The sequence below is a fragment of the Mytilus trossulus genome, chromosome 12 (genome assembly GCF_036588685.1).
Source record: "Mytilus trossulus isolate FHL-02 chromosome 12, PNRI_Mtr1.1.1.hap1, whole genome shotgun sequence".
Taxonomy (NCBI): Eukaryota; Metazoa; Mollusca; class Bivalvia; order Mytilida; family Mytilidae; genus Mytilus; species Mytilus trossulus.
Window position 1 is genome coordinate 25,423,859 of NC_086384.1, and position 16,721 is coordinate 25,440,579.

General features: G+C 30.4%; 1 protein-coding gene across 1 annotated transcript; it reads left to right on the plus strand.

Annotated features, from left to right (window-relative positions):
* The first annotated feature begins 3,803 nt into the window (after positions 1–3,803).
* On the plus strand, positions 3,804–15,870 carry LOC134693507 (uncharacterized). Its single transcript, XM_063554344.1, has 5 exons — positions 3,804–4,704; positions 5,756–6,367; positions 11,122–11,168; positions 11,575–11,721; positions 14,072–15,870. Exons 1-5 carry the CDS (start codon positions 4,191–4,193, stop codon positions 14,156–14,158), a joined length of 1,407 nt encoding a protein of 468 aa, XP_063410414.1. The 5' UTR covers positions 3,804–4,190; the 3' UTR covers positions 14,159–15,870.
* The last annotated feature ends 851 nt before the right edge of the window (positions 15,871–16,721 follow it).

Below are 16,721 nucleotides of genomic sequence, written 5' to 3' on the forward strand. Positions count from 1 at the left end.
CAGTAGAGACCCATCATTGTTATATTTGGTTGATACATTCAAAAATACCTTCCGTTATCTGGATGACATTTTTTCGTTGAATAATCCAGAGTTCTCTAAATATACTTCAGAAATTTACCCAAAAGAACTAATCTAATATAAACAGCAGCAGTTGTCCTTTTCTAGATTTAGACATTTCAATTTAAAAAAAAACAATATAATATTTGTATTGCAATTGATGTCATTTACTTGTATATATTAATTGTGTTTACCTAAATAATTTTAAATACTTGTGAATTACATTGAGCCTTATATTCATTTTGTATTTTCAATATTATTTACCCAAAATTTGCCTTTTAATCATTTAATAAAATATTGTAATAGAAATTATTCTTTTTCTTTATTTTCAACAAGATTTACCTGGATTTACCTTGGTTCATTAGTTAAGTATTGTTACAGCATAATCCTACATAATCCCCTTGTTTACATACAAATTCTGGGAACTCCTACATAAAATTTTACTATTTTACCTATAAAATTCAAAATGTAGGAATAGCCAGAATGAACCAATGGAAAGCTAGATACATATTTTTCTCATAAAAGTAATTTCCAAATGGAAAAATATCTTGATATTCAAAGTTTTCAATCAAGACAAATTTTATGTAAATTTCGCATAAGTGCTCACCAATTAAGAGTAGAAAAAGAGCGACATAAGAACAAACCTATAGAAAGGTCACAGAGGACTTGTATTTTTTGTTCTCATAAGGATATTGAAGATGAGTTTCATTTTTTAATTAAATGTCCATCGTATAATCAATGTAGAGAATCACTGTTTGCACAAGCTCATGAACACTGTCAAAATTTCAATAACTTGGACTGCAAATCAAAATTTTTATGGTTAATGACCACTGAAGATCAACATATACTGAAAAAGTTATGCATTTTTCTTATCCAGAGTTTTCAATTGAGATCCACAAATTCTGTTAATGGCTAAATCTCTTTTAGTTTATCTATATATATATATTTTAAATTCAAAAATTTAATTTAAGTGCACATTTCTCTATGTGTATGCATATTTCTTCTATTAATATGTAAATGCTTATAAACAAACTGCAGTAAAACTCTAAGGTGCTTATCATATTCCTGCAATTGTCAAAAAATATAATTATATACATAAATATCTAGAAATTGGTTGCTGTGTGTACATGGGAGAAAAATACCCTTATATCTAATCAGTTGGGGCTGCATATCATTTGTATGCAACTCAAAACACCATATCTGTTTAAAGGGGAATAATCCTTACAGAAATTGATTGATTGTCTCCCATATTACTTTCTATTCCATGTGCATGCAATAACTGTTCAGAGTTCTATTGTCATGTATTTCATTTTATTATTTCATTGTTATAACAAATCATTGTAATCATTGTATGAAATTTAAAACCCGCAAGGGTCCATAATTGGATTAATAAAGTATTCTTATTCTTATTCTTATTCTTATATGCATTTTTTTAAAAAAAAATTTTTTTTTTTTTTTTTTTTACATATATAAAGCTTAAATTTTTGTTTACAAATATTTTTATGTCTATAGTGATATTTGAGTTTGTATTTTTGTTAATAATAGACCAAGAAAGTCAAAAGCAACACAATCCCCCTAAAATAAATCTTTAATGACTGTGTTTCTACATAAGGGGTCTTAAAAAAGGTTTACACATGTACATCATGAAGGTTTAAAATGATATATTTTTTTATATTTTTGAAATTTACTTACGTCAACGAAAGATTAGCACGTGATATAATTGTTTAATAATTGTTTTACTTTATTACAGATTATAAACATATAATAGATGATAAATAGTAATACACCCGGCCCAATGGACCTATAAGTCACCTCAAATTACCTAATTTACACATGTCACTATAATAAATAATTTACTTACTTATATCAGAGACATATATATGTTCCGGACCATATGAGTATTTGGACCATACGCGTATGGTCATGACCATATGGGTATATACTCATATGGTCCGACCATACGCGTATGGTCGGACCATATGAGTATACGCATATGGTCATGACCATACGCGTATGGTCCAAATACTCATATGGTCCGGAACATATACACATATATGTCTCTGCTTATATGCAGACTCTAAAAAAATTTTACTTACTTACTTAAATCAACTAATTTATGGCTTATTTCACACCTTTTGTTTGTTACCTTATAATTGTGATTAAAACGGTAATTGGTATACAACATAATCTACGTCTCAGTATACACAATTACATACTATACTACATAATGCCATAAAAAAAGTTCAAATAACACGGTTTTAATATGCGTTCTCAGACCTAACGGGTTTTACCAACTTTTGGGGGTCTTATTTGATAAAAATCTAACCATTCAATCTTAATGTGTGTTTTTTTTTAAATTTATTTCGGCAATTTGTGATAACACCAAGCCTTAGTTTAAACAGAGACATGTATTATATGTCTCTGGAAAAGTGGTTTAAAGAGAGATATTTGGAGAAAATTGTACAGTAATAACAGCATTTAATCTTATCACAAGAAAACAATATAATATAATTCCTAAGATTTTGGAAACATGTTATTTTAGTTATAGTTAAAAACTTTGACGAATCATAATTCATTTCATTAACAATAACAATATTTATAACAATCAGTTTTTCATATGAAAGTAAAATAAAGGAAATTATTTGATAAGCCTAAATACCCGAATGAAGTTATGATAACTGTATTAACTTTTTTGATCATTTCAATTTTTTAATAGAATCTATTCTTTCAGTACTTTCAGTGATACTTTTCTATTCTTCCAGTTCTTTTAATACTTTTGTTTTCTGAAGTTGTCTATCTTTAGAATGTCCGCCATATTGTTATTAACAAGGAATTTGCATATAAAAAGACATACAAATCGAATTTTTGAAATGAAATTGCACTTTTATTGATTAAAAAGGAGTAATATCTTTAATTAATATTCTTTAATATTATTAACAGTAGAAGAGCACTATAAAAAGAAGTAAAACATCATAAAAAATCTTTTTCTCGGGATATATCAGTTTGTTTTGGGGATATCACGTTTTTCTTGTATTTCTCGGGAAATCGTGGTACCGTATGTGTTACATAAAATTATTTGTTTTGCGTTCATTTTTTTTTTACATAAATAAGGCCGTTAACTAGTTTTCTAGTTTTATTTTGCGTTGAAAAACTATTAATCAGGTTTTGGCACTTTATTTCGTTGACCTGTTTAAAAAATGAAGTGAGATTCTGACTACGTTTTTTTGTGTGTGTTGAATAAATTTTAGCATGTTTTGGTTATAATAGTGTATTGCTATATTTTATTGTTTCATTGTTTCAGATCAAAGGGACTATAAGCTTCTTTTGTGTTTTTCATTTAAAATCTTCAACGTTTTAATCATACATAGCTATAAAAGCATTCAGTATTTACACCAAATCAATTTAAAACAACAATCATGATTTTCGAATGATTCAACTTGAATTTGAATTAAAATTGGGCGCGAACAGACCTTGGGTACGAACGTGCGAGGTGCGAACGTGTAGAGTGCGAAATTGTATTGGGCGCGAACAGGGTCCGTGTAACACTTATCAATTCAAAGTTTTTAAAAGTTTTGAAACTTTAGATTTTTGAACCGTATTATAAATATTCCTCTTTTAAATTTTATTTGTTGAGTTGCAGTCATTTATTATCTAAAACTTATAGTTGGGTAATCATATATATTTTAGTTTTCTCTTTCTAAGAACAGTCTTGACGTAACATTTATCTAATAATTAATTACCAAATACCAACAGCTCAAGATCAAACTATCAAAAGGACGTAAATATAGTTCAATTTCAGAACATTTCATATATGTTGATGGAGAAATTAAACAAACCATTGAAACTTATTTATTAACAAACTTTTAAAAAATTGTGCAATAGCTTTTTTGGGGGGTAAAAACAAAAAACAATTCAAGTAAATCGGTCTTTGGATAAACTTTGGTGTTGCTATGGCGGTAAAGGAAGCGTAATGGCTGCCTTAGAAAGGACAATAACTACTTTACACGCTTGAAGAACTTCTGACATCACTTTAAAGAGCTAGAAAACCACCCCAAAATTACAAACTGATATTATTTTTATTTTGCATGAAGTAAGGAGCATGTTGTTAGAAAAAAGAGATGCTTTAAGCAATAATGTCTGCTTTGTCATCAGTTCCCGCAGTTTTAAAGCTCAATCATGCACCAAGGGACTCAATGGGTCCCTTCAATCACGATGATGGAAGTACAAAATCTTATGATATTCCATTAAAACCATTCAAAGCAAATTATAACACACCAACACTTGGTGATATTCTTCGAGGTGCTGATTCAATAACAAGCATTACATTTAATTCCTCAGTTCTTCATAAAATAACTGATTCAGGTCAAGATGATGAACATGTAGGAAAATCTCCATCAACTGCTTCAAGATTGTCCCCTTATAGAAATATTGCCTCGCCATCATACAACACCCTATTGACGTCAGCCGCTAATGCAAGACCAGTATACAATACTAACAGGTCAGCTGGGAGTTCAAAGAATGAAAATCAGATCATAGAAGATTCAGAAAGTATACCAGATAGTATGAAGCTTAAAGGCAGTAAATATAAAGTGAAAGATAATAACTCCTCTGCTTCCAAGGAGTCGAAAAATCATTTAAGCAAAAAAGGTAATTTTATTGTTAGGTACATCATGTACATGTGTGTTTGTTACTGGGTCTACTATAACACAGAGATTGGTCACTACTGATTTATTGGTAGTGTGAGTCTCCACCTTTTCAGCTACGATAATATAACGTAGTTTCGTATTTAACCATAGTTTCATATTTATCAGTAGCAGACGACATAATTGTCACCACCTAATCTCCGAGACTACTAATTGTCTATTTCAGTATCGAATATAATTAAAAATAAATTATAAAAAAAATTGAATTTAATAGAGGGAAAAGGAAAATAATTTATTAATATCTTTGTTATCACTATTCATATCTAGATATTTTTTTAAACAGCTTATAGTTCCTTGATAAATTGTAATTATGTGGCGAAAATGCAAATGTGATTAATCTTATCCATCTTAAAGTTAGGTACATTGTTTTGCTACAGGTCCCTTAATTGTATCTCAAAAAATATACAAATATTTTACCTGTAAAGACAGGTAGTCTCAATAGCATGGGAGATGAATTTGTTTCACAGCTGGGTGCCTAGAATACACGACTGAGTCTCATTGTGCAATAAACTTTTATTCCATATACTTGTAAGCTATTTTCACAGCTGAGTATCCAAGATACATATTTGCAGTAATCCTTGTGGTTTTATTGTGTTATAGTAGTCTCAGGTTTGTTAGTATGACAACTAAATGAACACTATTTATAAGGCTTTGTGAAAATCATATACCAATCTAAAAGTTGTTTTTTTGAGAGAGTTGCACAGATTCGAGACAAATCAGTGTAAAAGTTTGATTTTTTATTTAATAATTTTATTTTAAACTGATGATCAGAAAAAAAATAACATTGCAAATCCTAAAACCAACAAATTAAAAAAACTCTCCTAAGTAATGCCTTTGCACAAATTTTATGAAGGAAAAAACACGACTGAAATTAACATAGCAATTTAAGTTTTATTGTGAACATTATCATACTGTCGCATTTTTTGTATTGATAAAATCATCCCAATATTTTCTAAACATACAGCTATAAAAGTTATATCTTCATATTTCTACAGGTAGAAGAAGCAGGAAAAGATCAAGATCAGCGATTGGAAGAAGTAAAGGTCAGAATGTTGTAGACCGACTTTATCAACCACCACAAAATAATGGTGCAAAGACACCATCTGGTAAACCAGATATTAAATTAAAGCCACAACCAAATGATATAAGAGATCCCTCTATTGGTAATGGATTAAGTCTTGGTGCTATGCAAATATCTTTATGTAAACCTGTAACTATTCATAATAATAAACCAGATAGGAGAGACACGAAATCTGAAGTGCCGAGAAGGTATAGTGAAAGAGTTTATACTGCGTCCACCTCAAAATCTCTTGTTCAGAAAGAAATTGTGGATGTTCCGAAAGAAGCTGTGGTTTTACCTCTTGTAACGAATAGTTCACTTGTAAAATCAATAACACAGACTGAAATTGCTAGAAGAACAAACAACTTCTTCTCACCGTCAACAAATAAACTCCCAATGCATATGGGAGGATCATCGATTAAAAATCAAAACCAGTCTGATAGTGCTAACAAAGTGACTAAAATTTATCTTTCTGACAAACACTCAGGGACAGTGAAGGATTGTGGGATTGAAATGCCATGTGCACCACCTGCCACCCCTACTCCAGGTAAGGTTAAAGTTGAACATGCTCTTCTGCTCTTTGAATGATTTATACTTTCCTCTTAAACCATACATCCGAACTTACATTTGTAATTACACAATGAACTATACATAAAATTGAGAAAGGAAATGGTGAATATGTCAAAGCTACAACCACCTGACCATAGAGCAGATAACAGCCGAAGGCAACCAATGGGTCTTCGAAGTAGCGAGAATTCCCGCACCCGTAGGTGTCCTTCAGCTGGCCCCTAAAAATATGCATAATAGTACAGTGATAATGGACGTCATACTAAACTCCGAATTATACACAAGAAACTAAAATTTAAAATCATACAAGACTAACAAAGGCCAGAGGCTCCTGACTTGGGACAGGCGCAAAATTGCGGCGGGGTTAAACATGTTTGTGAGGTCTCAACCCTCCCCCTATACCTCTGTAGAAAAGTAGATACATGTATACACTGTAAACCATACATGTACACTATAACACCATGCCATTGCATTTTTACACCATACACTTTTCCTAATACACCTCTTCAAATACACCATTTTGTATTACAACCTTAAACCCATTACAGCATGAGCCCTTCACCATACACCATAAAATATTACACCATTCCCAACACACTACTGTAATGTATGCACTAATTATGCCTTTTCCTAATTCACCTCTCCCATTTAATGGAACCACAAACAATTTGCAGCATTCAAAAAACCAACAATGAAATTATGTGTTTAAGGGAATCTTAATAAATATGTAAAAATTAAAGTCTTGAGAGAAATTAAAATAAAATTTTTTTTTTGATATAGATTCAAATTTAGTTTGGTCATGACCATGATTGTCTGTTGCAATAATTGATACATTTGACTTTAAACTTATATTCTAATGCAACAACGTTTGTAACGTTCATTTTGATTGGATAACGTCACTTATTTACATGGCATCAATTGACAATTGATGATATGGGACGTACGCGCAAGCGCAGACGGCATATGACAGATTTTAAATACATGTTTTAACGTTGTTTTCTGTCAGTTACATTAGAATGGAGATAACAATATTGTATTTTAAGCTCCGACGGCATCAATTGGGGATTTGATGGTCGCAAATACCCGTTTACTGTCTCCGCTAAAGCGTCGCCAGTAAACTTAATTTGCGACCATCAAATCCCCAATTGATGCCGTCGGAGCTTAAAATACAATACAGTTATCTCCTAAATCAAATGTGTGGCCTATTTTATTTTTGAACACATTTTCCATTTTGAACCAGATTTTCGAAGTAAAAATTGGTTATTGATTTAGAAATGTAATGTACAATGTATGGTTGGCAGATGCACCAGGTTGCTGTTGCGGGTGGGTGGGCAAAATTGTTACTACCTAAACTATAGTGTACATGTCCTCCTAATCATTAGATGTGGGAGCATGTAATTCAGTGTTTGCTGTTTGTTTATGTGTTACATATTTGTTTTTCGTTCATTTTTTTATATAAATAAGGCCATTAGTTTTCTCAAAATTTGAATTGTTTTACATTGTCTTATTAGGGCCTTTTATAGCTGACTATATGCGGTATGGGCTTTGTTCATTGTTGAACAGTTGAAACAGTGACCTATAGTCTGTGTCATTTTGGTCTCCTGTGGACAGTTGTCTCATTGGCAATCATACAACATCTTCGTTTTTATATATATACATGAAGTACATAGTTTAATTGGCAAAAGTGGGTGGCACATTTTTGATATATACATGTACATGCATGTAACTTGGCCATATGTAAGAAAAATGTTTGTTGTTGTCCCCTTGACACGTTTCCGTTTCCAATCTCAATTTTATTTAATATTCATGATGTTTTGCCAGCAATTTATAAGTCTCAGCAGAGTTTTTAGCAGACAGCAATCTTGAAGAAAACAAAATACAAAATGTGTAACCCGCTTAATTTTGTTTGTCAGGTACATGTACACATTGTACATGTTGTAGGTCTTTTCATTAGGTTTACATAATGTCATGAATGTAATGTACTTGTAAATATAAAAAAGAATATGTGGTAGGATTGCTAATGAGACAACTCTGCACAAAAGACCAAAATACACAGAAATTAACTTTTACAGGTCACTTTATGGCCTTCAGTAATGAGCAAAGCCCATATCGCATAGTCAGCTATTATAAGCCCTGAAATGACAATGTAAAACAATTTAAACGAGAAAACTAACGGCCTAATTATTGTTAAAAAATGAACAAGAAACAAATATACATACCCGTAGCCAGGGGGGTTCAGACGAACCCCCCCTTGAAAACAAATAAGCACTGTTAAAGTCAATGTTCTATTTGAATTGTGACTGTTAAAGTTGAGTTTGTGAGTCCAACGAACCCCCCTTTAGAAATTCCTGGCTACGAGCCTGAAATATATATATTTATGACACATAAACAAAAGACAATCACTGAATTACAGGCTCGAGCTCCTGCCTTGGAACAGGCACCTACATAGTGAATGTGGCAAGGTTAAACATGTTAGCAGGATCCCAACCCTCCCTTAACCTGGGACAGTGGTGTAACAGTACAACATATAAGTAAATTTTTAGATGACATCTGTATTGGCATAGTCATGTCAATTGAATATACACTGGCACAATGTATATATGTATCCAAATATAGTTCACATATATCCGTTTTGTATATTTTACAATCAGTTGGACTTAAATCATGAGTCAAGATCTAGAACAACAGAATTTAATTAAAATAATTATTCTTCCAGCAATAAAGCTCAAAATATATGTCATTAGTTTATTTTAAAAAAAAATGTACTTTAGGAATCGAACCACCATTTACCACACTTTCATTTAAAAACCATAATTACACAATTATTTTTAATTATTGGTTTTCAAAAAATTATGATCATTACTATTTAAGTTATATATTTTGAAATGCACATGCAACTTTATTTTAAAGCTCATTCCATTGACAATCTTTACTTTCAAATTTTCAATGCCATGCATCTGACCAACGAAAGAGTTGTCAATGATATTTTATCGGAAGTACATTATACATGTATTTGATTTAATTTGATTTGTATGACTGCCATGACTGCATTCGGCAAAATTTTATTTTATGTATGCATTCTACTTAGATCATCATCTGCTAGATGAGTTTATAGTCAGAGAATAATATAACAATCAAATAATATTATGATAGAATTTAAATCTTTAAAAGTTCCTTTATTGGGTTTCAGACAGCTGGCTGCATGCACTATATACATACACTATGTACAGTTTTAATAAATGTATGATTTTTTTAATTTGTTTTACATTAAATTGTGCACAGATGCCCCTTATTATACATGTTATAAACTTATGGTTTATGAGTTTGTACTTGTAAGTAAATTTGTGTTTGTTTTTGTGATCTCTGTTAAATTTTGACAAATTGGATAACTATTAAAAAAGGTCTAATCTTTTAATTGTATCAAACATAATTGAAAGGACGGGGGTATTTAGCTTCTAGATAATAATAAGATCCTGATGATCATGCAAGGCAAAGCCTGTATGATTAAGTAAAGTTATTTAATCTTTTTCTCAAACATGTAAATTACATTTCACTTTTCACATTTTAAACTGATAATAAGATTTATTTCCTAATAACTTACTAGCCATAAAAATCAATAACAGTTCTATAATTATACCACTTACAAGTACAGTTTATGATATAGTACTTTGTAAAACATTTAAATATTATACCAGGTTTTTTTCTATACCGGTTATGTTAATTCAGTGAAAAGAAAAGTTTTATGTTGATTTCATCTTTGTTGAGAAAAAGACGTTGAGGGAGAAATAAACGATAAATATTTGACATGAGATGGAAAAGTTATTTTTATCACTAAGATGCATACCTGAGCTACCTGGATAGTTAAAGGTGTTATGTTTGGATAATTGGATTATTTATTTGTGTTGGAATAATAATAAATGGCAAGACCAGGGGTAAAATTGCCATCAATATTTTTTGAAACAAAAAGCTCAAAGGCAAAGAGAAAGAAAAATGTTGGCTATGGTAGTAAGTGTTTGCTGTAATATTCATTTTTAATTTACAAAGTTTATGCTTAGATACATATTGTACATTTACAAAATATATATAAACAAATACCTACATGTACATTGTACATGTTGTAGATCAATATTTGTTGAGGTTATGGATGAATTATTCATGAAGAAATTAACATCTTTTGTGTTATAAAGAAATTAGAGATTCTTTTCAATGAAGATAATTATAAAGAAAAAGTGTCAAATATATTATTAATGTATACATTGTAAACAGATTTTTCCTAAGCCACATTGAAAAGAATCTTGACTTTCTTTTGAATAAAAAGTTCTCACTATACTGCTATACATGCTATACGTTTGTACATATTTGGCTTTATAAATATTTTGATATGAGCGTCACTGATGAGTCTTATGTAGACGAAATACACGTCTGACGTACTAAATTATAATCCTGGTACCTTTGATAACTATTGTACATGTATCTTTGAAATTTCCAGACAGTTTGTTAACAAAAAAATTAAACAATGAAGTACAAACAAGGAGATTCAGTAAAAATCACTCTACGACTTTTCACAGTAAATACTGGTGATTTGTAATGATTTACTGTGTCCCACTTATTTCGTTGATTATATACAGATATAGGAATGATTTGAGCCCCCTCCCCTTTCCCCCATATAAAAAGTTCTTGATCCTCCTTGCAAAGCTCTAAAAATTCTAATTTTATTTCTTCTGTTTTTTCCAGAACAAATGAGGAAGGTGGAATATATACCTAGTCTAACTGATATCAGAGTAAGTACAGTAAATTTCAAGGATTTATTTAAATATGTAAATCCAATCTCATTAAAATCAGCTGTTAGTTTTTGTTATGATACGATAAATGGAAAGATGTCATTGTGGTTTATTTGTCAATGAGAAAACACTCCACCAGAGACCTAATGTATGTGTACATGTAGAAACATAAACAATTATACCTCTGATTTCTCTGAAAGTTGTCTTCTCATTGGTCCCCCCTCTTTTTTTAAAAATCCTGGATCAGCATCAGGGTTCCATTGTAATGTTCACTGAAAAAATACATTGTATGTCCAAAGGTAATTATACACATACTTATTACCGTGTTGAATATTATTATGACATTTATTTTATGATTTTTTAAACTTTTTTTTGGCTGACATAATGATTCATGCTTTAATTTCAGTCCCAGAGAGCAGTAAAAGTTAAATTACAGGTGCTAGAGAAAGAAGCTCAGAAAAGAATGGAAAAGCAACAGATTGAAAGAGACAAAATAGAAAAGCAGAACAAAAAACTGATGGAAAAAGATTTAAAACAACAACAGAGGTTGCAGGTAAAAATTGTGGTTTTGGTGAAATGATTAATTTTATTTTTATCTTTTAAGATTTGATACACAGATCTTATAGGTTGGTTGTAATATTGACATTTAAAGGATCCAGATTTTTTTTCACTCAATTTCAGTTATTTTGATATGATTGAAAAGTTGATGCCCATTTTCAAATTGTCTATATCAAATTGAATGCATAGCATCAATGAAATTGTAATGCTGTTTCATCTCTTTTACTAAGTAAATTTTTGTACCATTTTCCCAAAAACTTTCAAGAAAAGTTTCGGGAATGCAACAGTTTGAAATTTAAATTTAAATGATTGTAATGACTCTTAGTCCAGATCATTGAATGATATTTTCATCAAATGGTTTAGTAACAAAGCCTGGTGACTGGTCTGCTTTTAAGTTTGTGGCAGTGTATAATTAAATTTGTCAGTATATAGCTGATAATCTTCAAACCTAGACATTGCACTGTGAAATAAAAACTATTATTATACTTTACGTTAAAATGCCATATTTTGATTGGCTAATACGAGGATGTCAATTTACTCTATCACATGGCTGAGAGGGTGACAATTTTTTTTAATGTTACCCTCTCGTTTAAACCAATCAAAAATGGACAATTTAAAGGACAATGGATTGAATTTACATCAAGTAGTTGAATACAATGCTTAAGTTTTACGTTTTGGCTCAAATTTTATTATTTAACTGTCAAAATAAAAATAACATCTGGCTTAATTTTTTTTTTTTTTTTGTAATACTTGTAACGTTGTTATGTACGTGACGTCATAGAAAATCCTTTTGAAATAAAATTAATCTGTAAAAGACAAAAATGGTAGGACGTTCAGTATAATAAATTAAATAACACACAGCTGAGAGGGTGATAGAGCAGATTGGTACCCCTTGAAAAAGCATTGTCAACCTTGGCTTCGCCAATCTGCTCTATCATCCTCTCAGCTATGTGTTATTTATATATTGGCACATTTAATGAATCAATTGCTGTCAGTATTAAAAAAAAGATAAGGAGCTTTGATGTAATTGCCAATGATGCAATTTTCCACCAGAGACAAAATGACCTAGAAGTTAACAACTATAAGTCACTGTACAGCCTTCAACAATGAGCAACATCTATACCACATAGCAAGCCATTAAAGGTCTAGATATACCTATTCATTCATAGAAAACTGGTTTACATACAAAACAAACAAACACAATGATGAACAGTAACTATCAACAAGAACTCTATTACAGGTTCCTGACTCGGAGCAGGCACATACATGATACATTATGTGACAATCCATTTCTTATTCAGACTTTTCCTCTTTAAATTGCACTTGTATTTTCTGTCTTTCAATTTTTAGAATAGTAATTTGCTCATTTTATATGAGTGGTTGATGCAATTTCTCGCTACATTGAAGACCTGTTGGTGACCTCCTGCTGTTGTTTTTTCTATGGTCGGGTTGTTGTCTCTTTGACACATTCCCCATTTCCATTCTCAATTTTATGCCTGTTAGATCTTTAACTTTGAGGGCTGACATCCTATATTTCATATAATATAAATTTTAAATTCAAGAATACTTTAGATCATTACATTTTGTTTTCTATCACCTTTAACTTACCAGAAATATTAAAACTGATTTGAAAAAGAATTCTTTTGACTGATAATGGGAGATAATCCAAATGTTCTAAAAGAGGGACGAAAGATACCAGAGGGACAGTCAAACTCATAAATCGAAAATAAACTGACAACACCTGGCTAAAATGAAAGAACACAAACAATAGAACATGTGACACAACATAGAAAACTAAAGAATAATTAACACAAACCCCACCAAAAACTAGGGGTGATCTCAGGTGCTCTGTAAGGGTAAGCAGATCCTGCTTCACATGTGGCATCCATTGTGTTGCTTATGTTATAACAAATCGGTTAAATAGTCTAATTCCGTAGGTCACATTCATGAAAGGGAAGGGGATTGTAGTTAGGACGTAAGGAACATATCTGATATCATTTGTGAAACGTTTATTCCATAACGGTCAACCTACCCATGATGGCGTCAGTAAGATTTACAAAGGGATGATTTCAACTTCACCATTTGGAACTCTTGGTTTAATCATGTTAATAGCTTCCTTGTGAGCAGTAACCCTCTATCAAGAAAATCATGATAGAAAATCCAAGCACAGGAATATCGTATCAATTGGAAGATATATATACCCTGTATGGGTTTGTAAAAAATGGAGATAACCCAGATGTTCTGAGATTATTTTAAATTGTGTAAAATAAAACAAAAACACGTTTTCATGCACATGGCTAATAGATAAAAATTGCTATCAAAGTTTTCCCCTGTATATTTTTCAGATTTATGCACTGAATAAAGTAATGACAGAGTTGGAGAATTCAAGATTTAAAGAATTCTGTGCCAAGAAAGGAATAAAGATGTCTTGATAGTGACCTACTTTAGGATTTAAACGAATTACTCAAAACCAGGGCTTTCTCAACTTGAATTCTGTGAATTCAACAATTTTGCTAGTATGGTATATAGGACCAGCCATCGACGAACAACAGAGGCTTCTTCAATCCTAGGATGATTCTAATTTTAGATATTTTATATGTTTTAAGATAGTGATGGTTTTTTTTTGTACGGCATATTTGCTAAGAGAGTAAATTTTTGTACGACATATTGCATAGAGAGTGAATTTTTGTACAGCAAATATTGCTAAGAGAGTAAAAATGCATTTTTTTCTATGACATTTAGGAAAAAAAGCAGCATGTTATGATCATGACATACAACATGAGATCTTTTATTTGTAGAATACAATTTAATCAATTTACTGTTAGAATCATGATTATTTGTTCTTGATAGTTCAAAATACTGCCACTTTATCATTAAAATTATGTTATTCTCTATTTCATTTAAAAAAAAATCATTATCTAGATAAAACCACATTTGTTTTATCAATTATATGTTTTTTGATGTATCAATACAGTTTATATAGAAAACTAAAGGTTATGAAGTGTCTGATTCTGTTGTTAGTACTGAAAACCAACTAATTTTCATGGCTTTCTAGAGACGAAAAATAATGTGAATATAAATTGTTTTGTCTATCATGAATATAATTTAACAAAAAAATACTAAGAACTTAAGCCAATTGCAAGAATTGTTATCTGAAATTCGCTAGTCTAAAAAAGAATAGTACTGGCCAAAGTATGATGGTGTACAGTATTTTGATACAAACAAGTTTATTGTTTGATATTCTGTATTGTTTGTGAGGTTATTTATCATTCAATTATGTGTGTTTTGAGTATGGCTAAAACATCATTATCATATCATGTTATCATTTACAAAGTCTCTAATGTAAAACTAATGTAACTGAAACTATTACTTGTTACAAAGATATACATGATAATTCACCATTATTATTCTCATTAAAACTCTTTTACTTTTATAAAGTAAGGCCTTTATACATACAGCTTACAAATCAGTATGCATTTTACTCATTTTTAAAAGACTGTACTGGTTGCCCAATACTTAACTAATCCTCATTTGAAATTTGGTTGATGGTTGTCTCATTAGGAATCATATCTCCTTCTTAAATTATCATAAATTGCATCTAAACAAATGAATTTTTGCTTTGGTCTCTATAAATCATTTATTTTAAGATGATCTTTATTTTAAACTAAATGAATAATATGTACTATCAATTTATCATGTTTATTAATAGATTTATCCAAACTTGGTCCTGACTTTCCATGGAAAAGGAGTATGGAGTAATGAAAAAAGGCAAACATACCATTTCTCTACTTGATTTTTTTCTCTCACATTTTTCTAAAATGAAAAATACAAATAATTTCAGTCATGAACATCATTTGTTGTTTTCTTTTAATTTAACAATGAAATGGACATATTAAAACTGTTCCAAGAGACATCTCTTTAGACTTATAAAGGGAGATAATTCAAATGTACTAAGATTTGTTAAAAATGGGAGATAACCCAGATGTTCGAAGATTTGTTAAAAATGAGAGATAACCCAGATTTTCTAAGATTTATTTACAGTTGGTGCAGATTGACAATAAAATCTGATAAGAATATTTGAATGAAATTATAAATATTTATAAGATTTTAATTCTCTGTTGTCTACATTTTAATAGGATGTTAATTTTTTTTAACCTTCCCTTTAGGAAATAAGCCTGTGTAGGGTAATTTCCAATTTTATTTTTAGACATTTTGGGAATTATTCATATATACAGCTGATATAATGTTGAAAAGACATGTATATGATAAATTTTGTTTTTTCTTTCTGTTGAAAATGATTTTAGATAGATCTCCAGGCTGTTGTATAATCATACTATTTTAAATTTTTAAATTTGCAAACTTTTTCAAACTGCAAGTTTATTAAATCTATACATGCCTAGCTATAAACTGACACTTTAAATAATGGTGTTTTGGAAAAAATCTGACAATTTAATAGAATATGCTTGGTCTTTTATTTCACCTTTAAATTTCAATGGAGTTAATTTCAGAACATTATGGTGCATGACTTTGTTTTTTCTAATTTTTTGTTGATTTAATATTCAGATAATTTATCAGCTAATTATATTTGATATGGGTTTTTGTCATTGTTGAAGAAAGAGATTAAGGTTGCAGACATCCACATTGTTTGGTCTCTGGTTAATATTGGTCTCAATGGCAATCATACCACATCTTCTTATTAATTTTATGTAAGAAAATCATAGAAATAATTGTGAAATATAAGAAAGTATGAAAGACGTCTCTGAGGAGTATATCTGTCAACAAAAGACCTGGGCCGTAGGTTGTAAAGTAAACTCAGTACTTAGAGTACAAAATTTGTGCTCAAAACATAAAATCCAGCCGATCGATTGGTTGAATTTTAAGCATTGATTACGATAATTACATGTGGGCATTTGCCTGCATTTTACCCCAAAAAAATAATATCTTGTACATGTACTGAATTGTTCATAAATTTCTACCAAGAATTTCTATAACTGT